The sequence below is a fragment of the Lynx rufus genome, unplaced genomic scaffold (genome assembly GCF_022079265.1).
Source record: "Lynx rufus isolate CCGP_SWC_20201006 ecotype Redwood Valley unplaced genomic scaffold, mLynRuf1.p SCAF_5, whole genome shotgun sequence".
Taxonomy (NCBI): domain Eukaryota; kingdom Metazoa; phylum Chordata; class Mammalia; order Carnivora; family Felidae; genus Lynx; species Lynx rufus.
The window spans coordinates 47,595,775-47,622,941 of NW_025814867.1; the positions used below are offsets into that span (position 1 = coordinate 47,595,775).

The 27,167-nt window shown below is 39.0% G+C and overlaps 1 protein-coding gene across 3 annotated transcripts; it reads left to right on the top strand.

Moving 5' to 3' along the window:
- The first annotated feature begins 1,193 nt into the window (after window positions 1–1,193).
- Window positions 1,194–26,293, top strand: RAP2B (RAP2B, member of RAS oncogene family). 3 transcript variants are annotated; one of them, XM_047098999.1, is made up of 2 exons: window positions 1,194–2,093; window positions 25,763–26,293. In XM_047098999.1, the coding sequence occupies exon 1, from the start codon at window positions 1,307–1,309 to the stop codon at window positions 1,856–1,858; it is 552 nt and encodes a 183-aa protein (XP_046954955.1). In that variant the 5' UTR covers window positions 1,194–1,306; the 3' UTR covers window positions 1,859–2,093; window positions 25,763–26,293. The 3 variants fall into 3 exon arrangements, with proteins under 3 accessions (XP_046954955.1, XP_046954954.1, XP_046954956.1); XM_047098998.1 differs by lacking the exon at window positions 25,763–26,293 and adding an exon at window positions 2,388–8,801; XM_047099000.1 differs by lacking the exon at window positions 25,763–26,293 and adding an exon at window positions 7,767–8,801.
- Window positions 26,294–27,167: the final 874 nt, after the last annotated feature.

The following is a 27,167-nucleotide window of genomic DNA, read 5'->3' on the forward strand; positions in this document are numbered from 1 at the left end:
AGAGGTAATTTGAGCTGGAGTGTGGGTGTGTGGTGCAAAAGCTTCCTATTTCTAAGCCCGAAAACCTGTTCTGCCCACTGAGCATGCCCTGACTAGCTTCGGGCGCCGCCACTTTTGGGATCGGGTTTCGGTCCGACCTCCGGGTTTCCGCCCCAGCCGAGTGGGAACGTGGGTGGGACCCGCCAAGTCCCAGCCCGCTAGGGCTCCGGTCGCGAGAGGCGTATCCTTTCCCTGTTGGGACAGCATTTCCAGCCTAGAGTTCCCGTCTTCTTTGTCCGGGAGATGAAGCGCAAAGAGGAGTGGCCAGAGGAAGGCCGAGTAGTGCTTCAGAGGCGAAGGGTTTAGGACAAGCTGTGCCTTGGGTGGAGGAAAATGCTCCGCCCTTCACTCTCCTACCCAAATGCCCTTTGGCTTTCCGGCCCTGAGACGCACAGCCTCTGAGGCCTCGGAGAGCGCAGTCCATGAGCTTTTGAGAACGGGAGTGGGCAAGAGCACAGCGCACCCCATTCCCGAGGCGGCCCACCGCGCCCACACGCCTCTCGCGCCGCCCTTATGCACGCACCTATCCTCCCACACTTTCGTCTTCTCACCTGAGCCTTCCCAGCACCTCACCCCGCAACACCTACACACTCCCACACATCTCTCAGCCAGCTCCTGGACCGGAGCCTCGCCGTCCGCTCCGACAGACTCAAATCGCTAGCCCCACCCACAACTCCGCCCCCGCCGGGCCCGCAGGAAAACCCGGAGAGGCGGATCCGGCTGGCGCGGCCGCAGGCGCACTGGGCATGCTCGCCGGGGCGGGGAGGGCCGGGCTGCGCGCGGCGAGTAGGAAGCCCTCGCCCCGCGGAGGCTGCGGGAGAGAGCGCGATGGGCCGCGGCGGTGGGCGCACGCTCTACGGGGACTCATGCCACGCGCGTCCCGGTCCGGCGCGCAATTAGCAGCCACCTCCGCAGCCCGCCGCCACCGCTTCTTGGCCCTCCCGGGCGGCCGCGGCGAGGAACTGCAACCATCGCCTCGCACGGGCTGTCGGCATTGTCCTCCCGGTCCGCCGCCAAGGCTGCCGCCGCCGCCGCGGGCTGCTGCGGGGCCCCGGACCCGCGCCCCAGGGACGCGCCGCCGCCTTCGCCGGCCGGCTCCCGGCCCCCCGTTTGGTGAATTCTGAGCCTGGCGCTCCCAAGCCACGCTCTCGTAGCTTTTTCCTGCAGAGCCGAGGAAGAGGAGAAGTCCAGCAGCCGAGCCCAGGCTTTCCCCCGCGCGCAGCCCCGACGGGGCCGCGGCAGGCGCGGCGAGAGCGCCGACGGAGCCATGAGAGAGTACAAAGTGGTGGTGCTGGGCTCGGGCGGCGTGGGCAAGTCCGCGCTCACCGTGCAGTTCGTGACGGGCTCCTTCATCGAGAAGTACGACCCCACCATCGAGGACTTCTACCGCAAGGAGATTGAGGTGGACTCGTCGCCGTCGGTGCTGGAGATCCTGGACACGGCGGGCACGGAGCAGTTCGCGTCCATGCGGGACCTGTACATCAAGAACGGCCAGGGCTTCATCCTCGTCTACAGCCTCGTCAACCAGCAGAGCTTCCAGGACATCAAGCCCATGCGGGACCAGATCATCCGCGTGAAGCGGTACGAGCGTGTGCCCATGATCCTAGTGGGCAACAAGGTGGACCTGGAGGGCGAGCGAGAGGTCTCGTACGGCGAGGGCAAGGCCCTGGCCGAGGAGTGGAGCTGCCCCTTCATGGAGACGTCGGCCAAAAACAAAGCCTCTGTGGACGAGCTGTTCGCCGAGATCGTGCGGCAGATGAATTACGCGGCGCAGCCCAACGGCGACGAGGGCTGCTGCTCGGCCTGCGTGATCCTCTGAGGCGCCCGCGGCTGCCGCGCGCCGGCCGCGCTCTGCGCACAAAAGCCAAACGCACCCGACTCTAAATGTGATTCCTCTTCTTGCTTTGAGATTGGAGACGACTTTGCATTGGCCGGGGTGTCCCGGGAGCCCGGCTGGCCTCTACGGCCGGCGTCCCCTGCCTCCGCCCTGTGTCCGAAGGGGTGTCCCGTCCTCACCATCCGAGACCCGGTGGAAATGTGGCTCTTGGCAGCATGTACGTTTCTCATTGATTTTGGTTGACGCATATTTCCCCCGTTTAAATAGCCGTTAGGGCTCTGTATTATTGGCAGCTTGACACCGGCAAGCGAAAGTTTCAGCCTGGAAAAAAATGGGGTGGGGAGGAAGAGGACGGGGAGAAGGTGGAAAGGGAGGGGGGATTTTTTTTTTTTTTCTTCCAACAGCCCTTTTCTAGTTCCAAGTTTTAAATACATGGAAGGAAGTCCGGGAGAACCAAATGAAGGAGCAGGAGGAAGGGAAGAAACTTTTGTTTTTTTTCCTTGTTTTCCAGGAGTAGCTGGAAATTAAGATCGGGTTCCTTTTCTGCCAGCTTGGAAGGGCAACCCTGTGACTGATTGTGATTCTAAGGATGTCTATGCAAAGTTGGATTCTTGTTACAGTGTATCCAATCTGAAGTATGCACATCTGAACTGGGACTGTAAACACTGATGCCAATACAGTGTGGGGTGCCAGAAAGTGTCTGCTGATATTTGTGGAAAAAAAAATCTATTTTGTTTACCTACTGTATCAAAGGGGAGTCTGGGGGAGAACGGTAGTATTTTTTTTTTAATCAGCTGTGAAAAAAATGTTACAGATCTGCACATTTTTTGTGTGTACTATTGTGTGTGTGTGTCTGTGTGTGTGTGTGTGTGTGTGTGTGTGTTTAAGTTTAGCCTTTTGTTCTTTTTGGTTGGCAGTGACAGGTTTTGATGACTAGCTCTTTAAAATACAGTACAAAGACTTCAAAAATGTGATTCAGGGCCCCCAGCACCCCTGTGTCTGCAGAGTGCCTTCAAAACTCAGCTGTTCCAGCCGGTGCCAACCTGTGAACTCCCCACCATGTCCCAGAATCTGCTATTCCCCAAACCACTTCCCAGTTTCCTTTCTGTAATCTTCCTGAAGGAGCCAGGACAATAGGGCCTGTTGTTTGGTGAATTTTAGTATTTCCAGCCTTTAAAATGTAATTTCCATGTCTTGCAATGTTTTTTTTTTTCCTTTTTTTTTTTTTGTTTTAATTTTGCTTCATTTTGTTCAAATGTTCAGGTATTTAGCTCCCCTTTTATATTATTTTTTTAAAAAAAATTTTGGTTATCTGTTCTAGAGTGTTCCTCCAGAAGCAAAGAGCAAAATTTACTGTTGTGATGTACCAAGAGAATTCCAAGTAATTGTAATTTTTAATTCCAGACACGGCGTTTAATCATTGTCTCTTCGTTTTAAGACTTTTAATACAAATGTCATTTCTAAAGAAACAAACCCAAAACTATTGTTTGTGTTTCTGTGTTTCACATTCAGTGATTTAATAGAGGATCGTGGCCGAGGTGGATAGGGGCAGGTGCATGATGTCCCCCACCCCCACCCCATGGAAGTATCTCAGTGACAAGTTGGGTGACATTATTCCCAACTCCTTAAATATGGGAAAAATCATAAAGGTCTAGGAAGCCCTGGGGGTATGGCCATTACCATTTACTATAATATAAGCAGGATATTGCGTCTGTTCTGCTGACATGGTGCAGTTTACCTCACTATAGTAGGGAAGGGGAGAAACCGGCTGCTAATACTGCCTTAGATTTGGTGAAGTCACCATCCACCTGACCAGGCAGGGTAGCACCTTTAACTTTTCTTTCTTCTCCTTTTCTTCTTTAGCGCTTTTAACTTTTCTTTCCTTTTTCTCCTTTTCTTCTCTTCTTCTTTAATGTTTTGTTTGATTACATCACATACCAAGTCAAAAACACGTTTGAGGAAGAGGACTTCCCATTCTGAAGTCGCACCCAGTAGTGTTTTCTGCAGTACATTTGTATGGGTTGTAGACGGTATCTCAACACTTAAGGTTTTGATTTGAAAATAGATCATTAGATTAAAAAAGAAGAGAAAGAAAAACTAAGACAAACCCCTTACTCATTAAACTGCAATTTGTGTACCATTTTGACCTGGTGACATTTTCTAACAGTAGGAGGCAGTGTGAGTTTCTGACTCGAGTTTTGTTTTACTTAAAGGCCGCTTTACTAATATAACTTCTAAAGAATGAAAGATATAGAACTATATATCAAGAGCACATTATACATCTTTGCTGTGTGAAGTGTAGCTGAAGTCTTCTGAAGGGTCTTTTGACAGATTTATACTGTTGGGGAAGCCACAGGCATTTATAAAGCTGTACTAACATCTTGCCTTAAAATGTGCCCTTGACCAGGTGACCTCTCACTCACTCTTCCAGAGTGGAAGAGGAATAGAGAGTTTGCCTGTGATGGTCCTATGGCCATTTTTTTTTTCATTCTTATGATCTCCCATAAGTTTAGAATCAGACTCAGTTGGAAGGCAGTATGTATACTGTAAATAGAAAAGGGAAACAACTCAAATTTATGTATTGCAAATACTAAGTCTTGCATTTGAGTAAATTTAGTTCTTCGATAGGTCTAAAGTGTTGAGATTTCTGAAGACATATACCAAACACTATGTGAAGGAATTTTTTAAAGGCATTTGGTGACTGTTTCTTTTTGTTTTGTTTTGTTTTGTTTTGTTTTTTAGAAGCCTTTTGACATAAAGTGCTGCCAACTATCTAACTAACTTAAGACATGTATATAGTCCTGAAAGGGAATATTTGAACATGGAAGTTGGGGAATGAATTAGCTTGCTGGGTGCATTAATCATCTTCACACAGGATTTAGTCACTTGCATGACTAAATTCTTTATAGGTCTAAGATGCCAGGGCAGAAGATTTTAATATGCTTTTACTGAGTACTGTAAAATAAATGCTTTTTGGATTCTCAATGAAAGCAATTTTGTGTGTGCCTGGAGCAGAAAAGTAGTAGTTCTGAGTTTTGTAGCTTCTTCCATTATTTTCTTGACAAAATCGGGAGACATTGGGGGCATTGTTTTAAAGAATATGTCGGTTTATTTGGCTACCAAGAACCCCTTGTAGTAGTATGGTGTGAAAAGATAAGAGCATTTGTTTCCATGGAAAAGTTGGGCAGCCTTGAGAGTGTTCAAGGAAATGAGGGAGCTTGCTGTGAGGCCATCACCTGCCCAAGAGAAACTGGGTGAGAAAGGAACCTTTATCTTGGAGAGCAAAAGTTAACTTTTTAAACTTGACCCCTGCTGCTTTTTAACAGCTTTTCCTTTTGGTCCCTGTCATCCAAGCTTTATGTCATTTCAAAGTATTATTTCTGTCCTTCCTTGGTAATAGTCTTAGAAAAGTTGAAGGTATCATCAGAAGTCTAACATTGTCATGTTTGGGAGTTACGGTTCCTAAGTAAAACAATTTTCCATGTTGTTAACTGTAGAAATAGACTTCATTGAATCAACGTTTTAGGATCAGATCACTTTGGGGTTAGAATTCTTTAAATCTGTGAGACTGTGCACTTTTAACCTTTCTGTAGGAGGGGACCCTAAAATGCTTCATTTTTTTGGCCTTTTCTGGTAGTTTCAAAAGTGTTTTCACCAACATATTAGTGTGCCTTTTGAGTTATAGTTCAGTATTCCTCCCAGTAGGATGGGAAAGTGAGAGAACACTGCTTGTAGCAGCTGGTCTTGAGAAATAGTTGCAAAATGCCTGGACCTCCACTATCACAAAGTGTGTATTCATTTTTACAATAGCTGGAATGAACCATGTACTTATAAAATAAACAAAGACTTAATTTAGAGATCACCACTGTCAGTTAATTGGGAAAAACTTGCTAATACAAATGTCCTTGTGAAAATGTAGCAAAATTTTAAATACTACTAGTAGAATGTGGTATTTTTTATTACACTATTTTACTCAGACTGCTAGGAATAATTGAGTGCATTTGATTGAACATGGTACTAGTTCCAGAAAATATATTTAATAACAATGGATTATGATGGTTTGAGAAGGCTTCAGGACTATCCATCCAGTCCAGAGGTTTTTAAACTTGACTGCATATCAGAATCACCCGGAGGTTAAAACAGGTATTGTTGGGTCTTTCTTCTAGTTTCTTATTTAGTATGTTTCAATATAATCTCATAATTTTCATTTCTAACAAGTTTCTAGGTGATGCTAATATTGCTGTTCCAGGGACCACACTTTGAAAACCAACAAACTAGTCCAAATTCCAAATGAGTGCTACATCAAGAGCCATGTAGACATTTAGGGACAGAGACCCAGGTCATACATTTTAGAGTGCTGCCTACCATAAAGTCACAGAACAATCTTGACTGCAACTTATAGCTGAAGAGGGCATAGACCATTTACAGTCAGACTGTTAAACTGTGGAGTGTGGAATGGTATAACCACAATGCAGATAGAGTGTGTGACCATTTTCATGTTATTACGTAAACAGTTTGGCTGTGGTTTTCAGTGCTGACCTCAGAAGTTGCCTAACGCCTAAAACAAGAAGGTAATAAGAATAGGGGCATGGCCTCAGTAATCAGGATCAACTTTTCTTCCCCTCGAAAATACTGAAAAGAATGTCTTAGTATTTGTTGTCTCTTTGTTTCAAGATTAAAAACCAAGGCTTTTAACTTTCCACATATCCTAGCAAGGATTCTAAAAAGAAAAAGTGAAAGAAATACTAGAGAATTTAAGTCTTCGTGTCGTGGTGAGCACATGCATGTGTCTGTATGCTTGTACGTAAATACGTGCACTCAGTTTCTTAGATGGACTTTCCAGGAATCTGTTGGTTCATTGTCCTATAGTTGCAGTTACTCATTCTGGGACAGCATATACCATAAACTGCCATGCATCTTGTTTTCTTATGCATCCTAATCTTTTGGAACCGTGACCTGTTAATCTGGTTTGTAAATTGGAGGGGGGGCGTTATTTGTAGACTTCCTTTGGTTTTAAACAGACACCTTTGAGGAAATATTTTCTCAGAATAGGAGATTAGAAAGTATGTGCTTTTTCGTCCCACTGACTAAACTCAACATTTTTGAAGTAAATCATCTGACAAAATTATATGTGGCTATGTTTATCAGGGGTTTGAATATGTTTAGTTGGTTTATTTGTGGCAATGGCGCAAATGTAACAAAAACATTGCTTTTTTTAACAGAAAAGAGAAAGATTAGTGATGCCTTCAGAATACCAGTGACCAAAAAAGGCCTGACATTATTTCTTGATTGTTAAAAATATCTTTGCAGTGGAAGTTTGTAAACATAGCTGCAACTGATTTATTCATTATTCAACAAGTATTTATTGAGCACATACCATTAGCTGTGGTGTAAGGACTAATGCTTAAATAGGAGGGAGCCAGGCAAAAGAGCAACATAGTCCTTTTATCACGGCCAGCTGTGAAAATAGCATATATTAAACAATAGGAGTATATGCAGAAGTTCAGCTCCACATGCCATCAATTATAATACTGTGAGTCTGTCTGGCAGGCAAGAGAATAGGCAAATTTGTTGAGAATTGGAACTTTCCTTTAAAGGATATATGGATATTGCAAATAAAAATGAATCCCATGAGGTTTGAGTAACTAATAGTTGTTTTGTTGCATGTGGAACTCTGTAATTTTGTGCATCGTTTCCAACTTCCGTTTTGAGGTTAGCTAAATTTGAACATTTAGAAATAGGAGATCAGTTTGCTTCCATATTTTCATGTCAAAGGGAAGAAAGAAAAATGGAACAAAAGACATGAGGTTCGTTGTTACTGTTTGTCAAAAAAAAAAATGAAATGAGCACACAAAAACAGAAAATACAATTGAAATTATTTTCTTTACAGAAAGAAGAAATTGTTGGCACACAGTCTTTTGGTGTTCTTCATGAGAAGAAGATTCAGGGTAGGGTATCTCTTTTGTAGGAGATAATCTAAAAATGTGTGCCAAAGAATTAAGCTGATGCTTTAAGTTTGCTAAGCGTATAGTGATTTTCTACAAAAGCTCTTGTTCTCACGTCTTTGGTACTTATTGGAAGAAGGCAATCAACTCTGAGAAGGAAGTGTTGGGCAACAAGCTGTAAGAGGTGACAATAATAGCAATTATTGTAAAATCATATAAATTGAAGGGAGTTGTAACTATTAACCTCCTGCAGTTTGCAAGATGATTTCTAGTGACTGTTTTATGTAGACTATCTCCTGAATTAACAAGATACTTTTTCAAATGTGGAAATTTAGAGAATTACAGAGAGCAGAATAGTTCATCTGAAGGTACTTCACTGCGTATTTTTTTAATCTGATTATAGGACCACTTACGAGATGCAAATTTATTACTTATAGTTTTATAGCTAAAGCAAAGGTCTTAATATTTTACATCTGACCATTTGTAAAAAGTTTCAAAATTTGGTTTTAGTCATGAACTCAGAATATTTTAATGTTCCTTAATATTATACATTTTAATATAATATTTTTAAACATTCTCTTCAAAGACTAACCTTATATTGAATTATATCTCATTCAAGAAAAGAGCCTCCAAGGAAATCTGTACTAGCATAATTCTATATGAACATACATGTCAACAAAATATGTTTTAAAATATATTTTAGACAGTTTTTCATTCTACATCCATTGTAAGCGGGTAAGGGAACTGCAGAAGTATATTTCTAAGTTTGATTTCAACATCGTCTATCCTCTAGTAGAAAAAGGCTTGAGTTTGGAGTTCTTCACTCTGAATTTGGCTATCTTAGCTTTACTTCATCATAGTACTTGCTGTTTTTCTTTGTGTATACCATTCCATTCATCCACGTGTGATTCGTGCAAATGGTTTTCTCTGTCACAAATGTAATCTGTATCAATTGATATAAAAAATCTAAGAACTGATTACCTAATGACTATATAAATGTGTTTTCTGTGTAATAGTGTAAAGAGAGAAGTCTTTTTCACACTGTGTAGTCCAGACTGAAACAGATCCAACAAGTTAGAAAAAACTGCCCACTAAACAGACATTACCTTCAGGTTTGGGTATAGAGCCTGTGTTTCGTTTTAAAAACTAATGAAGGAAGTTTTTTAAAAAATGCACTCAGTCATGGGAATGTTCATTTTAAGGTACTTGGGACTGCCTAAAAAATTTCCAGACTATCTCTTCTTCGTCACTGTTGGGCAGAGGTCAAAAGATGAGAACCCAAATGCATTCTCTTATTTAAAGGGAATCTTTTACCTTGAAAGGCAGGGACAACAATAAACAAAAACCTAACCCAAAGAACAAGACTTTTTCCTACATTTTTGTATAAACCAGCACTTATTTTATTATTGAGGAAGCATAAATAGTGGGAAGGGTGATAAAATATTTTCCTCAGTCATTTTGGTAGCCTTCAGCAGGTGGTTTGGTACCCTTGACGTTAAGGCAGGAGAGTGTGATGGAGCTGAGAGGGGAATCAACCGCAGGGCAGGCTGATATGGAAGTGTTCCACATCACACCCGCACTCCTGCCTGCCTCCAGTGCAGAGCATTTCCTCCTGTTCAAATTTGTGATTCATTGTGACTCAGGATTTACTGAGGCTTAGTTCTGCTACTAGCCAAGGGTGAAGAAGTCTATGGGATGGCGTGGTAATGCTACTGTAATAAATTTGACTCTAACTCAGGGTTTCTCAACCTCAGGACTATTAACGCTTTGGGCTCGATAACTCTTTCTGTGGAGGGCTGCTGTCCTGTGCATGTTAGAATGTTTAGCAGCATCCCGGCCTCTACCCACTAGATGCCAGTATAACCCCCGCAACCCAGCTGTGACAATCAAAAATAATCTGCAAACATCGCCAAATCATTCGTTGGGGCCAGGGGCATAAAAGCCCCTGGTTGAGAACCATTGCTCTGAATTTGTCCACGTAAAAATGGAGGAGGCAGGCATAAATCAGAGGAGAGAAAGGTTGGACCTATAGTAAACTTAGAAGACTTTCCTTTCTCCAAGAAACTATTGTGAAATCCAAGATTAAAAAAAAGGCGGGAGGGAATAATCACTTTGATCAGCTCATTAAATCCATGTGAAAGAGACAAACACAGTATTCGGGGATTAAGATTTATCGGGCATTTTACTTACCTGGAAGAAAGGTTTGCTCTGGATGGGGTGATAAACTTGGATGGTCAGAGAGCACCTCAGGGCATGCTGACAACTAAGTAGAGGAACCTGGATGTATAGGAGGAATCCTGAAAGGGAGATCAAGGACAACAGTGTTTTAGTTTTGTTTGGGGTCCCTTAAACCTCCATCGGGAGACATCTGGGAGGTTTTCAGCCTTACTCAGCTTCCTCCACTTCACCTCACAATCTCTTCCCTGTTTATCCAGGCCCCTATTCAACATCTGGACTCCTCACTTTGGGGGAGAAAGGATGTGTTTTATGCATCCTGTCCCTCTTTATTTTGCCTTACTATTCCTCCCTCCCTCCTTCCCTCCCCCCCCCCCTCCCTTTCCTTCCTTCCTTTTTCTTAGCTACCTTCAGAATAAATGACCGTGTGTCCGGGGTGGACTCCTGGTGGTTAACTGCACACACCTACTTGTGTCCAAACCCCTTAGCCGGGCTGTCAGGAAGGAGACAGCAAAGGCAGTGGTGATTGCTTTGTAATGAAGTGCCTCTGGAATCTGGAGTCTCAAGCCAGCACATGTGCTTTGGCTGCCAAACCCTGAAACACAGCGTTAAGTATCCTGTCAGCAAGTTCATTAATGTGGAATTAACTCAGTGACCACGGATATTTGATTAACTCTGAACCAGACATGGTTGTTTTTGTTCTTAAGTTTTAAGTGAAATAGGTATTTTCAAACCTGTGCAATATACCCCTAAAAACTTTAAGCAGCCAGCCAATTAGACACCCTACCTGGTGGGACAACTGTGATTCTCCATTTCATAGCGGGCACACTTGGAAACCTAACATTCCTAGTAAGTAGGAGACATAACAGTTTTGTCACTGAGAGAGAACAATCTCCAAGCCCATCAAAAGGCTCCAAGCAGCCAGAAGGGGCTCTGTAAGAAAGGTAGGCAGTAAATGAAATAATTCTGTACAATAAAGTACTGTTTGGTGAGAGTGGATGAGTGATTTGGATGCTTTACAAACTTGCTTCCCAAATTTAGGAATAATCTTGTATCAGAACGAATGGTGTTAACAGAAATCCTTCATTCTCTGTAGTATCTTTGTATTAAGTCGAAAACGGAAACATCAGATTTAATTGGCAATGTGATCACAATTTAGATAGAACAGATTTGGTTTATCTAAATTTCCTGTTTTTCTTATACTTGGTTTTCCTCTTTTATAATCATCTGTGCTGTTCTGCAACATTTTTTTTTCTTATCTCCAGCTTTTATTGGCTTTGCGGAGTGTTATGTTTTCTGTCTAATTAAAAAGTTTATAATGATAGAAATATTCAGTTATGAATCATTATAGCCAGTAGCCAAGAAAATATATGTGTTCATAAATTTAAACACATAAATTAATTGTATAGGATCTTTTTGCAATGTCATTATTTGTGTTTACCTTTTATCGCTTAGAATGATTTTCCAATGCGATGCTTTCCATGGAAAGGAAATTCTCCCTTTTCTTTGATTAATTACCATTTGACTACTGTTTGAAAAAAAAAGTAGTAATTATTAAAGTACTATCATGAAGGCTCTCTAGTTTACATTTTGTAGCAAATTACTAACAACTTTTCTTTTTAACCTTTTCCTCAAAGAAGTATCATTTATGAAGAGGAAAAAAAAAGCATGAATGGAATTACCCAAAAGTCATACAGTAGTTGTTTGGATTTATCATGGCGGTGGTGATTTTGGCAAAATATTTGCCCTCTTAATTACAAGTAACATAACTGATTTGTACTAGCCTATAGGGAAGCATCAAAAAATGCATGCACAGTGGGACTATAGTGCCATTTTGCTGTTAACAATTTTGGATGCTGTATAGAGTAATAGCACACTAGAAATAAATAAACAAAATGTTGGCTTCCTAGAAAGTATTTCTGTTTAGTCATTTTAAAATGCAATTTAAAAACTCTATGATGAAAATTTTTCAGCATGATATCATAGTGCCAAACAGTGAGAATTGCCAGTTTTTACGTTACAAAAATTTTCCGACCATCCAAATTCTTTTTTTCCCCTTACTTCCCAAGTGTGGCTCATTTTGACTATTAAACACACAGTCTTTCATTTGCCAGAGAATCTGAACAGATTTTGTTGTCTGCAATTAATTCAAAATGTCATTTAAAGTATTACATACCCGGAACCTGATTTTTACATTTCTACTATCAGCATACAAACTTTGTATAGAGTCTGGCTTCACTAAGCAGTAGGACATTCTATCAAAATAATCAAATAAGGAATATAGTAGAGAAAGTGAGCGAATTTTATGATTATTGTCCATACCAGTGCCACTGAAATTTCATTTCCTTATTCAATTTGTGAAACAGGTATTTTCTTGGCTATTCTTTATATGCATTTTAGAACAAAAATAAACTATCTGTAAGCTTGCTATTTTAAAAATTGATCTTTCAGAGTATTTTTCTCTTGGTATTATTCTTTAAAATATAGTTGACCTGATTAGAGCTAAAGCTTTTGCCCAAAATACTAAATCATAGTTCCTATAGCAACCATAATTTACTCTCTTATATAACTCCCTGATTCATGCCATGGTTAATATATGCAATATAACTCTAATTAACTTTCATCTTTCTTTAGATTAAGTGTGTGGTTTCCAGAAATAGAAGGTGGAGGAAGGTGGAGATTGATGCTGTGTTTGTAGAATCTGCAGATTGAGAACAGGAAGATTGCTAAGTAATAGAAGGAGGATTTACTTAGGATTTCAACCATAATATTTTACATTTTGAATCGTGAAAAGAAATTATATTAAAATGCACATTTAAATTCATGATGTGTAGTGCGCATGAATGAAGTTTCTTAACTGATATTATAGATCTTGAATGTAGCGTCTCAAAAAATAATTATCAGAAAACATAGTTATAATACTGTATTATATAAGATGATGAAGTGAAATATATATTTAAGTAGTTATTTTATTTTCGCTACCTGTAAACCATGAAGAATGCATTCATGTAGTCAATTACATATGGAGCACCAAATAAGCACTGTTCCAAGAATAAGATTCCATCTATGCCTTCAATACATGTAATATGTTTATATACTAAATTTCATTGATTTCCTTCACTAGAAGTTAAGTCTATAAAGGCAAAGACTCATTCTTTTATCGCCACTGCCTAGAAGAGATGCTGGCATTCAACACTCAGTATTAGTTGAAGGAAGGAAGGAAGGGAGGGAGGGAGGGAGGGAGGAAGGAAGGGAGGAAGGGAGGGAGGGAGGGAGGGAGGAAGGGAGGAAGGAAGTTAGGAGGAAGGAAGGAAGAAAGGAAGAATTAGTCACAAGGGGAAAGGAAGTAAGTTTGACTAGAACGCTAAAAATAGGTTACAATTACCAGAAAAGGTAGAATACTTAAAAATTCTGCATCAACTGTGGACATATATTATAGAATGAAAACGTGTGGCCTGTTCTTTTATTCATTAACCCTGAAAACTTATAGCTTGGAATAAGAATGCTATTATAGTGTTAATGGGACTCAAATTGTCTGTAAAGTTGTCAGGAGCAAAGTCAAAAGAGTTCCAGACAGAACTTTTGGGAAATTAGTTTATTTTGTTATAAACCTGTGCCCTGCTTTGCATTCGTTTCCAAATGCAGGTATGCCTTGGTTTGTGCAGTGGATATGATTATCAACGAACTATATATAAATTTAATCATATTTAAGGTAAAATTAAGAAACTTACTTTTTAGTGGACCCACCTCTGAATCATTTGAAAACAGATAAATTATTCTAGAATACAGATAACCACTAGCTAAAAATTTGAATTTCTTTTTTTTTTTTTCCAACGTTTATTTATTTTTGGGACAGAGAGAGACAGAGCATGAATGGGGGAGGGGCAGAGAGAGAGGGAGACACAGAATCGGAAACAGGCTCCAGGCTCTGAGCCATCAGCCCAGAGCCCGACGCGGGGCTCGAACTCACGGACCGCGAGATCGTGACCTGGCTGAAGTCGGACGCTTAACCGACTGTGCCACCCAGGCGCCCTAAAAATTTGAATTTCTATTATCACATACTGGATTTTTCTTATGTTAGACATTTGTTTCTTAAATTACTTTATCTTTTTATTTGAATACCTGGAATTTTATTTTTCAGAATGGCAGACTCTTATTACTAAACTTAGTAGAGTTCACCCCAGTCATGTTTGCCTGGATTTTCTCTAATCATCTCTGTGTCTTCCTAAGGCTAAGAAGTTTGCTGAAAATCAGGTCTATTTGGACTTATTTTTGAATACCGATACTGAGTGGAATTGCTTTCTAAGCAATAGTTTCAAAACTTTTCAAGAGTAATTCATTTGAGAGAGAATCTAGAAATATGCAAACTAATAGAAGCAAATTGAATTTTCATACTATAACATGCTAAAAATAATTTTATTTATTACCCTTTAAGATTTTTAAGATGTTTCTTTGTTTCTTTGTGTGTGTCTGTGAAGCTGGGGAGATCCGAGCCAGGTTGAGGACTTCAAATCTCATTGTTCTACCAGCCATTTGCCCCCCCTGAAGCCCCTCAGTAAAATGGTTTGATTCCCCTCCCACCCAAAAATATTTCTCTGTGGGAAAAATATGCCATTTAGAAAAAGAGTAATAAGAAGGATATGCTATGTTGTGTCTACCAAAGACTGTTAGTAGTAAGTGTTCTCATTTAGGAAAATAGGTTACATCTAAATATTGTAAATATTATAAACATACAGGTATATCTACTTTATACTTGTTTTAGGCTTCTTGTTAAATTTTAAAAATATCATATAACTTAACTGATTTAATTCCTTACTCCCAGCAAATACTATCAGCTTTCTGTTAGCTCCACAAGAGGTCATCCATGTGCCCGGTAGGCTTTGCTCTGTGCCACTGATTCTCAAAGTGAGATCCCCAGACCAGCAGCTTCAGCATTCCCTTCCTAAAAATGCAGGTCCGACCTCAGGCCTACTCCGTCACAAACTCTAAGGTTGGGACTCAACAATCTGTGTTTTAGTGTACCCTCCATATGTTTTTATTCCTGGTGAAATTCCAGAACCACTGCTCTATGGGAAGGAAAATCTGCTATGAATTGTGCCTGCTTTATAGAAAAGATAAGACATTAGGGTGCTTGGGTGGCTCAGTCAGTTAAGTGTTCGATTTCAGTTCAGGTCATGATCTCACAGTTCATGGGTTCAAGCCCCACGTTGGGCTTTGTGCTGACACTCAGAGCCTGGAGCCTGCTTCAGATTCTGTGTCTCCCTCTCTCTCTGCCCCTCCCCCGCTAGTGCTCTGTCTCTCTCTCTCTCTCTCTCTCAAAAATGAATAAACATTAAAAAAATTTTTTAGAAAAGACATATACACAAGTGAAAGTAATAACAAGGCAGCAATAATAAAAGGATGACTTTTGCCATAAAATAGTCATAGGTGTAATTGGGATTTCCGGGGAAAACAGATTACTTTATTATGGAGAGGATATCCCCAATCATTCATCCACTCATTGAAGCATTCTAGATTCTGGGGCTAAGAAAGACAAAGTCTTCGACCTAACTCATTAAGTCTTTGACTTAATAGGTTATTCTACTTACTAATTCACAGCTAGAAAAACTTTTGAAATCACAGAATCCAACACTCTCCAATTTGAGTACATCAGAATCATTTGGCGGGCATATTGCTAAAGCCCACATCCAGACTTTCTAATATAGTCAGGATAGAAGGCCTTGGAAATAGCATTTCTAACAAATTCCCAGGACATTCTGTTGCTGTTTGTCCAGGTTCTCAACTTGCAAATAACTGATGGAATCGATCCCTTCAAGTTAAAGATGGTAATACTAATGCCCTGAAGTATCATTTGACCAGCAAAGTTAGCCAATGGCTAAAACGGAAATAAAACCAGGTTATCAAGTCTCAATTCATCATAACCTCCAATGCAGACTGTCTCTACCAACGCCCTGAAAGAGGATGCCTGCATGACCTTGCAGTGATTTTAAGAAAAACTACAGGAGTAGAGAACTGATAATTTGGTGATATTTCATCCAGCTCTTGTTTATACTATATTTTGACTCCTTATCCAAAATCAGCCATGTTATTTACACCTACAATCCCAATTTTGAACCACCAAGCATTCTACTTTGTGTATAAAGATTTGATCTGTATATAAAATCAACATTTCAGACACAGTATCATTTTTAAAAGGCAATTCTAAAACTTACTAATATTATCTTCCTGATAATAGGAGGTTCCCCAGAACAAAGGTCTTCTATTACAATAGCACTTTACTCTGTAAATAGTACCTCTTTAATAGATGACCAATTATGGAGCTAACAAAACTTACCATGTTGGCTAAGAGTAAAGGATTAAAATATGTACTGGGAGACAATTAATGGAGATCACCGGCTGTGAGTTCTTGGACTGCCGATAATTCACTTCTATTTCAGAAGCATGAGTGCTTTATCCATAAATCCACGATTAAGTTCTCTAATTCTGTAAATTAGAGAAAATATATTAATCTCCTTTTGAGTGGTGATAAGGATAGGTCTCCCCCAAATTTAATTAATCTACTGTGCATTCTTGAATGATTACAAGAAAAACTCAGACCCCTCAGCACAAATCATGTAATTGCATTTTAAGTGATAATGTGGAAAAATTGAGCCTGGATGAAGATAATCTATTTTGAATTGTAATACGGCTTCCTCTGAAAACTTCAAAATCTATTTTTAATTGTATTCACTTTAAATGAAGTCTTGTAGGAAAACTCTTTTGATTACCTGAAGGTTAGCACTGAGGAAGGACTAGAAATGAGGAAGAGGAAGGGCAGCCAGATGGTAGGGCAGCCTCAGTGGATGAATCCTTGTGGATATTAGAGGGATGATTTGCTTAATCCCATTGTGATTAATGGCCTATCAACAGATGAGAGCATGTTTTAGACACTTGTTTCACATATACATACACACACACACTAATTTCCTACTACTGAATCAATGTTACACACAAAGGACAGAGGAAATATCTCTGTCTCCAAGTCTCTTCTTCCCTGTAGTTAATATCTCCTTTCTCCCATTTTGTCAAGTCGGGTATAGAAAATATTCAGACTCCAATGCAGTTAAATCTTAGGCACTTTCACTTGTCACAGTCATCATCCAGTCCCCCAAATTAAAGAACAGCTGTTCTGACTCTCATGGGTAGGACATGATGAGCCTTATTTCCTACTTCCTGTGGAGTTCCGTTTGAACTATTTCTGATTCTCTAAAACTTCGAGTAATCATCCACTCTTTAAAAGAAGACAAAAACTCAGTATTACTTTCTTGAGTAATTTGGATGACCATTTACTGCTTTCATGCTGAGGAGAACAACTGGTTTCTTTTGTCCCTAAATACTGCATTCTTAGATTTACCTGGAAGAGTTGGTTCAGTGTAGATACCATGTGCTCAGAAATAGCACAAAGTTGTTTCTCCCTCTGTGGAATAAAGCTAAATAATTGTGGTATCTCTTTCTTGAAATAAAGTGTTAATGCCTTCAGTAAGCCTACTTGGTAGAAAGCTAGCTGTTTTCTAGTGCAGTTGACTCAGTTTCCTGAAATTGGCTTCTTGGGCTCCAAAACAAAACAAAACAAAACAAAACAAAAGAAAAAGAAAAAAAGAGAAGAAGAGAAAAGAGAAGGTAGAGTGGAGAGAAGAGATAGTTTAAACTAAAGCTGTAACAGATCTCTAATAGGATTTATTTTCTTCTTCCTATTTCTTCTAAGGGTGGAGGTTTAGGGGAAATTACAGTTTTAAAGTGCTTTTCAAGCTCGATTTCCTAGCACTTAAGTAGATAGAGTAACTTCATCACTGGACAAACTTAATTTCATTATTGATAATCCTAAGAATCAGATGTTTCTAATATCAGTGTACCAAGTTGTTTTACTGTCATGGCTCAATCTTTACTATGCACATAAATCACTCTTACCACCCTCGGATCTTACAAACAAGCAGGTTCAGAGTGAGTAGGTCTGAGATTCTGTGAGTCGGACAAGTTCTATGATGATGCTAATGCTCTGGCCATGGATCCCACTGAGCATCTCAGAGTATGTACAGAGCAACACACGAGTGACTTTTATAACTAGGCATCTTGCTCTTTTTCCTATCTGTTTTGATTTACATGCACACAATTTCTCAAGATAAAATAATGTCTCTGGAGTTCACAGGTTGCATTGTAGTAAAAAGGATTATGAGAAAAAGCTTGAAAGAGAATTGTTTTTCCCAGTAAAAAATTTGGACTTAGGTGATACAATTCTTTTCAATAATGCGAGCAAGATACTAAAAGCCTGGCATCTCTTAAATTAAGAAGTTTGAAAATGTGTCTAATTCCTAATGATTCATTTTGACTATCCTGAATTCTTCAGTTCTCATTGAGAAATAAATGTCAGTACTTAGAAATTTAGTGTCACTCAAAAGCAGGTTCCATTTTATGAATATTAGTGAGTGATTTTCAGACTAAATTGAATTTTAGAATGTTATGTTTTAAGTGTCGGGATATCAACCAAATATGCCACAATTCAATGCCAGCTTAATTGTTATAATATTCTTTTTTTTTTCCTCTTAATAAAACATCCACTTGAGAGGCACCTGGGTGGCTCAGTCGGCTGAGTGTCTGACTTGGGCTCAGGTCATGATCTCATGGTTCCTGAGTTCAAGCCCCACATCGGGCTCTGTGCTGACAGCTCAGAGCCTGGAGCCTGCTTCAGATTCTGTCTCCCTCTCTCACTGTGCCTCCCCTGCTCACACACTCTCTCTTAAAAATAAACATTACATTTTTTTTAATGTTTAAAAAAATTTTTTTAAATCAATTTGAAGAAATATTAGGCGCTCAGGAGATTTGGCACACCAGTGAAGGAATGGCATATTTAGCATCTAATTTATAATAAAATTGTTGGCCAAAACCTTACAGATGAGAGTAAGTCATTTAGGTTATGCTGTTCATATCTACACGGTGATTTACGTAAAGGTAATAAGCATCAATGAAATTTTACAGTTCTTTTAGAATTACAGATAGAATTTTGAGCATTACTGATATAACACAATTTAAGCCAGTAGAGCTATGGTTATTTTTCATTAATAATTTACATAAACTTTAAGTTTTGAATCTAAATTTAAAATGCTTTGTAATTAAGGAAGTTAAATTTAAAAATAACTAGTTTCCATAATAGTTCAGTCTCGCATGGTAATACATAAGTGATACACTGCTCCTTATATTCTCATTGAAAGATGTTTACATTGTAATAGAAAACTAAAAAAAATCTCATTGCTGCATAACATAGGTTTTGCATACAATTGAAAGACACATTTTAAAAGATTTTAATTGTTTTATTTGGGGCCTATTTGAATATTCATGACTGAATTAAATCTCTCTTAATATAGATATATATTTATATTTTCAATGAGTTATGAAAATATTCATTTCTCCCTATATACATGTCTCAGCTTTTTATTGAATGAGAAGTTATTTTGTATGTCATTTAAACTTTGGGTGGCTCCTGTGCTGCCTTTGCTAACATTTAAGTGGTCTTCTATTGGATTTCTGGCTGATTTACAGACATATTTATTTATCAACTGCAACGATCAGTTGCAATGGTTTATTTAGCACCCACTACGTGCCAAATAGTTGACATATATAATCTCCTGTAAGTATCAGAATAATTCTACTTGTAGGTAACATTCTTCTTTTTCAAACCCAGAGAAGTTAAGTAATTTATGAGGCTGTCCAGATAAAAAGACACTTAGTTGGTTTTCTAATATATCTGTTCTCTGTCTTCCAAGATTATGTTCTTACTCTCAGGTGCCTCCCATACTGATGCTCCTGAAATGCCAACTAATTTTAAATATTTACCTACAAAGAATACAAATGTGATTCGTGTCACTACTATTGCAGGAAAAAAAAAGTTATATTACATTCTAATATCAGATCATTGGTATGTTGTGTAGTTTTGATTTTCCCATTCTATTGTTTTATTCTGTTAATGAAAGATACTTATTTTTATTTTTTTTATCATTATGCAATCCTCATAATAATTGTTTTAAAAATTCTAATCCAATGGTGGTAGTTCATTAGAGGCAACATGAATACTGCCTCTGAGTCTCTGCCTTGGATATAGTTACTAGCATTTCTTCATGATTTTATTTTTTAGTTTTTTTTATTGTAAGAGCAAAGAATGTTCATTATAAAAATAATTCCAACATTAATTTATAAGTAAATAGGTTCATTTGAAGTATAATTTCTCAAATGAAACCACTATGTTACAACTAACTTTTTTATAATTGTTTCTGCAGTTTCCTCTTCAATACTTTCTTTTTTTTTTAAGTTTATTTATTTTGAGAGAGAAAGAGAGAGAGACATAGCATGAGTGGGAGAGAGGCAGTGAGAGGGAGAGAGAGAGAGAGAGAGAGAGAGATTTGCAAGCAGGCTTTGAGCTACCAGCCTGATGTGGGGCTCAAACTCCCCGATCCTGATATCATGACCCTAGCTGAAATCTAGAATACAACACCTAACCAACTGAGCTACTCGGACACCCCTCCTCTTCAATACTTTCTAAGGATAGAGTTTTTTTTATCTTGTTTATTTATATAACCAAGGGTGAGCACAGAGTGGCAAGGAGAAAGAATACAGATTATAGCTGATGAAGCTGCTTCTATTTTCCTGTTGATTCCTCCACTCTGTTCATCTCCATTTAAAATCTAACTCTAACTTGTTACACAATATACTCCAGTGAACAAGGCCTTTTGTAAAACCCTGCCACCATGTTTGGGTAACAGTTGAGAAATGGTGAATGAATTAATTTACCTATGAATTAATTTCTAAATAAATGAGTTTCTACTCTAACATAGATTTTTTTGTTTTTTTTTTAAATTTTTTTTTTAACGTTTATTTATTTTTGAGACAGAGAGAGACAGAGCATGAATGAGGAAGGGTCAGAGAGAGGGAGACACAGGATCCGAAACAGGGTCCAGGCTCTGAGCTGTCAGCACAGAGCCCGACGCGGGGCTCGAACTCACGGACCGCGAGATCATGACCTGAGCCGAAGTCGGCCGCTTAACCGACTGAGCCACCCAGGCGCCCCAACATAGATTTTTTTGAAGCAAACAAATCACTTGTCCAGAAAGGCATCTCTATAATTTTTTTTTTCCTAAGGAAGTTTTCCACATACTTCTACAACTCTTATTCAAGTAATCGTGGCTTAAAGCATAGCTAGAATATTTACCCAGGCGTTATGTCTGCTTTGCAGAAGTAAAACAATCACCTAGCATCATATGGCTGTGAAGGAGAAAAAGGGGAATGCAATCTAGTAAACATTGTTCAGCAAATTACTTTGTTTACTGACTATCAAACACATTAATCTGATATGCTTTTATTCTTTATTCCCCCATTAGTTTGTTAGACAATTGGTGTCATCATCCTGATTGAAGGAAAATAATGTTTGTCCTACGTTCACTTAGGCAAGATGCCCCAATTCTGGCTCTTAGTTTAAATTTACTTCACTGCTTAGGGATTTCTTTTGCATTTATTAGTGGGGCTTTTTACTTTTTTAACTTTTATTTTTTTAAATTGTTTTAATGTTTATTTGAGAGAGAGAGAGAGAGAGAGAGTGTGAGCAGGGAAGGGACAGAAAGAGAGGGAGACACAGAATCTGAAGCAGGTTCCAGGCTCTTAGCACAGAGCCCGACGCGGGGCTCGAACCCACAAACCGTGAGATCATGACCTGAGCTGAAGTCAGATGCTTAACCGACTGAACCACCCAGGTGCCCCTAGAATTTTCTGACCTATATCATCAATGGAGTCACTGTTAGTTTCCAATAATTATTTCAATGCAACAGAAGTGTCCAACTGTTAATGCTTCAAGCACAAACCCTTTCTAAAAATGAAATTGAGGGGGTCATCTGGGTGGCTCAGTCGGTTGGACGTCCAACTTCGACCCAGGTCATGATCTCGCGGTTTGTGCGTTCGAGCTCCGCGTGGGGCTCTGTGCTGACAGCTCAGAGCCTGGAGCCTGCTTCGGATTCTGTCCACCCCCCCCCCACCCCTTCCCTAGTCATGCTCTGTCTCTCAAAAATAAAAATGAACTTGTGGGTGCCTAACCATCTTTAACAAAAGTGCTTCCTTGGCCAGAGTTAAAAGATAGAAGTCCAATTTTTTAATAAATACATTGGTAGAGATTTGTAAATGTGATTGGGATTTTTAATTTTATTACAGGAAGCTTTTCATTTATTCTTCTGTCGAATCAAACTGTAATGTGTATATTTTAATTAGAGCATAGCATCAGTTATACTTTAGGTTTAAAAGAGTAACAGGAAGTAGCTTATAAAATATTAATTTTAAGAACTCAACCCATTCAAGCATTTCCGATTTTTAAATAATTGCTGTCAAAGTCAGATAATTCTGAAAGATTGCTGTGCAAATGGCAGACATAACCTGAAATAACACAGTAAGATGAATACTGCAGTTCCAAATACTAGGAAGTACAACCAAATGCATTTTCTTAGTCTGCATGGAGAAATTGTTTCTAATAGCTTTAAAATAGAAGTCTGAAATGCAGGTATATTTAACAGGAAGAGTGGGGTCTAGCTTTTGGAATTGAATATTCACAGGAAAATCTTATTTTACAAAATCTAAAATATGATTCTCCCCTGAAGGGTTGTAATACATCAGTGTATCCTACCTAATTATTTACCATTAGTGGTTGCAATTATAACAGTTTGAGGAATGGTTACTTTGTTTTCCTTACAAAGCTACAAAGCGAGGATGGGGGTGTTGGGGGGGGTGATATTCAAGGCTGGCAATTCTTATTCTCACTCATTTGCATTCTGATGGACTCTCTTGAGAGGAAAAAATAGGAATAGAGTTAGAATGAGCATTCCAGGAACTTAACTTAGGAGTGTATCTGCTGTGGGAGCATCATTACTCCTCAGAGTTTCGGCAGAGAACTATGGTCACAGTGAAAGTTGCTTTTTAAGCTTTATTTATTTTTGAGAGAGAGAGAGACAGAATGTGAGTGGGGGAGAAACAGAGAGAGACACACACAGAATCCGAAGCAGGCTCCAGGCTCTGAGCTGTCGATGTGGGGCTCGAACCCACCAACTGTGAGATCATGACCTGAGCTGAAGTCAGACACTTAACCGACTTGAGCCACCCAGGCGCCCCAAAAAGTTGCTTTTTAAATCAAAATGTCCTATTGTGCAGAAAACAATGGGAAGTGGGATAAATTTTACATGGTAAAAATAAATGCTTACCTTTCCTTTTGATTTAATTACCAAAAATAGGCTTGAACCATCCCCATTTGGCTCAGAATAAAGAATGGGCCTTGAATAAAAGAAACGCCTCAAATTTTTATATACTTTGGGTGAAAATCAACAAAATTTCAGAAGGATGAAGAGGATTTTTAGATGTGCCTTACGCATGCTGCTAAAGATAACAAGAAATATTATCCTTAGCTCTGAATTCTTTACTTTTGAATATATTTTAGAATTTAAAAATTGGGGGAGAATTGTATTACAGACATAGGAAAAATTATCTGGAGTGAAAGACAAAGGAATGGGGCTTTTTATTGTGTGCTTATGAGGGTATGTGTCCATGAACCCACAACTACAGCATCTGAATTAGATTTCTGGAAAAAATGGAATGTGTAGGAGGCCGTTATAACAGTACAGTGACATGACCTGTTGCTTTCTTTTATGAGAAATGACATGTAATTCCAGGCTAACTTAGGGAATTTAGAGCATTATCTTGAGCTGTTTTACTGCTGGAATCTTTATTAATAAGCTTCTCCTTCTATCGTTTCTGAAATACTCAGATTCAGTAGGTGCAGAAGGGTATAGCCCTCACTTTGACTCCATAGGAAGGGCCCCAGCAGACGTATTTCAAATCAGGAAAACCCAAACCTATCCTAACAGCTGGTAGCAGGGTTTTCAGAAAAGAAGCACACATTATTTAATTACAGAAGATGATTTATTCATAAGCATTAGGAATATGAAATAAATTCAATTTATGAAGATTGGTTTCTTACTCGGTGCTGTTATGTGCAATAAGATATAAGGTTAAGTGGCTTATCCGCAGTGACTTGACCTTTCTCTTTATTTTCATTATCTTAACGATTTGATTTCATTAAGGAAACATTAAACAAGGCATTTTATGGTGAATACCTCAGGCCTGGCACTTCAGAATTCATCTCTTTGGCTATTAGTTGCAAATATATTAAACCCTACACCAATAACTCCTACAGCATTTAAAATTTTCATTCAAAAATTCTTGAAGGTTAGTTGCAAATATATTAAACCCTACACCAATAACTCCTACAGCATTTAAAATTTTCATTCAAAAATTCTTGAAGGTTCACTTCATAGCAAAGTCATTTGTACTTTACAAATTACGGAATTTTATCAATATGTTTTATTTTTGTGGTGGCAGAGGGTAAAGGGTTTAGAAACCTGATTTATTATCCATATCTTGTATTCGTCACTAAAAGCAAGAAAACACATAACATGATCTTTGTCCTTCAATGTTACAAAACAAATGATGTATTAGGAGCGCAGGTGGTACTACAGTCTGTCTTTGTTTTAAAATGATTTCCTACCTAATAACTTATTTGAGCAGAGCTCCTAAGCAAATTTATTTAACACCAGATAAACCCTACCCTAAAGTTTATAATACCTACTTTGATTCACTTTTTTTCCTCCAAATATTCCTTTTCAAAATTTTAAATAATACAAGAATAAATCTGGTTGGAATCTAGGACTGAGATATATAACCCTTAACATTTTATTAATTACTTGTATTATTTCCCAGGTCTGCATTGACATAGACACAGATTCAGGGACCAACCCATCTGCAAATTGGCAGATGATAGCAGCAAGAAAAAAAAAGTTGATTTAGGGCTTATAAAGTCATGATGTTAATTTAAAAAAACTGAAATATTTATTAAGCTAACATAATTTTTAAAATTAAATTAGTGTCTGTGGTGCCATCAAGTTTACGTATTGCGTTTTCAAGTTTTATTAATTTTTAGGTCACTGCTTTTTAAAGTAGCCTTGAGAAAATAATTTAACCTCATAATTTTGTTGGTTTATTTGTTTGGCCTTGACCATAGCATTGCTGACAGTTTGCAAATGACCTCTCTTTTTTAAAATATATAATTTTATCAATATTGAATAAAGAAGCAATTATGGATGACTCATTTATCTATACTATTTTTTTCCCTTAACATTTAAGCTGTGACTTGGCATTCTATTATATTTAATTTTAAAAATACCTTTTTTCACATGGATTTAAGTATTAATAACTGTGTTTTTCCAAAATTTTTAATTCATTGGACTGTGACTTATGATAGAGTTCATATATTTAAGTATCAATAATTTATGTCAGCTCTGCAGAAAAGTGGCTTGAAATAAGTGATGTGGCATTGTTCTGAGTTGAATTGTACCCTCCAAAATTCGTTATATTGAAGTCCTAACTCCCAGTACCTCAGAATGTGACTGTATTTGGAGATAAAGTCTTTAGAAAGGAAATTAAGTTAAAAATTTGGGGCGCCTGGGTGGCTCAGTCAGTTGAGCGTCCGACTTCAGCTCAGGTCATGATCTCACAGCTTGTGAGTTCGAGCCCCGCTTCGGGCTCTGTGCTGACAGCTCGGAGCCTGAAGCCTGCTTCAGATTCTGTGTCTCCCTCTCTTTCTGCCCCTCCCCTGCTTGTGCTCTCTCTCTCTCAAAAATAAATAAATGTTAATTTTTTTTTTTTAAATTAGGTCATTAGGATGGGCCTTAACATAATTTGACTGGTGTCCTTATGAAAAGAGGAAATTAGGACACAGAGATGTGAAGACACCGAGAGATGAACCTTGACAAGCCAAGAAGAGAGGTCTCAGAAGAAACCAATGTTGCAGACCCCTTGATCTGAGACTTCTAGCGTCTGGAACTATGAGAAGAGAAATTTCTGTTGCTTAAGTCACCTAACCCATGGTACTTTGTTGTGGGAGACTGAGCGAATTAATACAAAATTTTAAGACCATCTTTAAGAACAAAAAATAAAAGATGAGTCACAATGAGAACTGGGATTACAAAGTTTAAACAACATCATTTCCTTGTTTGTTGCTGTTACCTGCATAACCATCCAATGTGAGAGTCAAATAATTTGAAACCCAGATTTGTGTAAGAAGCATTGAGGAAGAATACGAACTTGCTGAAAATGTACAGTGTAACCCAGTCAAAACACACATAGAAGTTGAAATCAGAGACTGATGTAGTGATAATAAAATAATCACTAATGTGTATCATCATGTGTTGCCATGTGCCATGTACTTTTCTGAATAGTTCACATGTATCAGGTCTTGTAACCATCACAAGTCTATGAGACCTACATATTACAGTTATCTTCATTTTACAGATGAGGAAACTGAAGCCCAAAAAGGGTAAGTGACTCACCAAGGCCATACAAGTACTAAAGGGCAAAAGGATTTGAACCCAAATAATCTAGTTCCAGGATCAATGCTCCGTTCAGTGTCTTGTGTTTCTGTTGGTTCCTCTTGTAGTAGTCTCTGCAAGCTGTGATGAAGTGCCATGACAGAGACAAAGCAACTGCAGAGGAGGACACCTGAACTGTAGCTGTATATGCCCTTCTGTCAGAGAAGACTAGCGAGCCTGCATCCCCCAAGGAATGGTGTAAGTGAGGGGTGGGGCAAGTAACAGTGTCCTGTGCTACCGGGGTCCTTGGGAAAGGTTTCATTTAAGGATAATACAGTCCTACTTATTTCTCAGTGTGGCTAAGTTTGAGAAGGTCACACTAAGGTAGGGAGGTGAATCACAAATTGTTACATGTGGCCTGAACTAGTGACTGAGTCACCAAAACTAGAAGCAGTGATGCTGAGAGTTGCTGAAGATGGCTTTCAAGCTGGCCAGAGAAAAGCAGTGATTTAATCCTTCCCAGCCCCACCATGAAATGTACAGAATCAAGAGCGAACCCTAATGTAAATTATGGACTCTGGATGATAATGAGGGGTCAATGTACATTCATAGATTATAAAAAATGGACCACTGGGCAGGAGGAGCCAAGATGGCAGAACAGCATGGAAGTTTTTTGTGTGTCTCACGTCCATGAAATACAGCCAGACCAACACTAAACCATCCTGCACACCTAGAAAACTGATCTGAGGA

What these genes read in the sequence shown, in the direction of transcription:
- RAP2B (XM_047098999.1), top strand. Translation starts at nt 1,307, where the DNA reads ATGAGAGAGTACAAAGTGGTGGTGCTGGGCTCGGGCGGCGTGGGCAAG.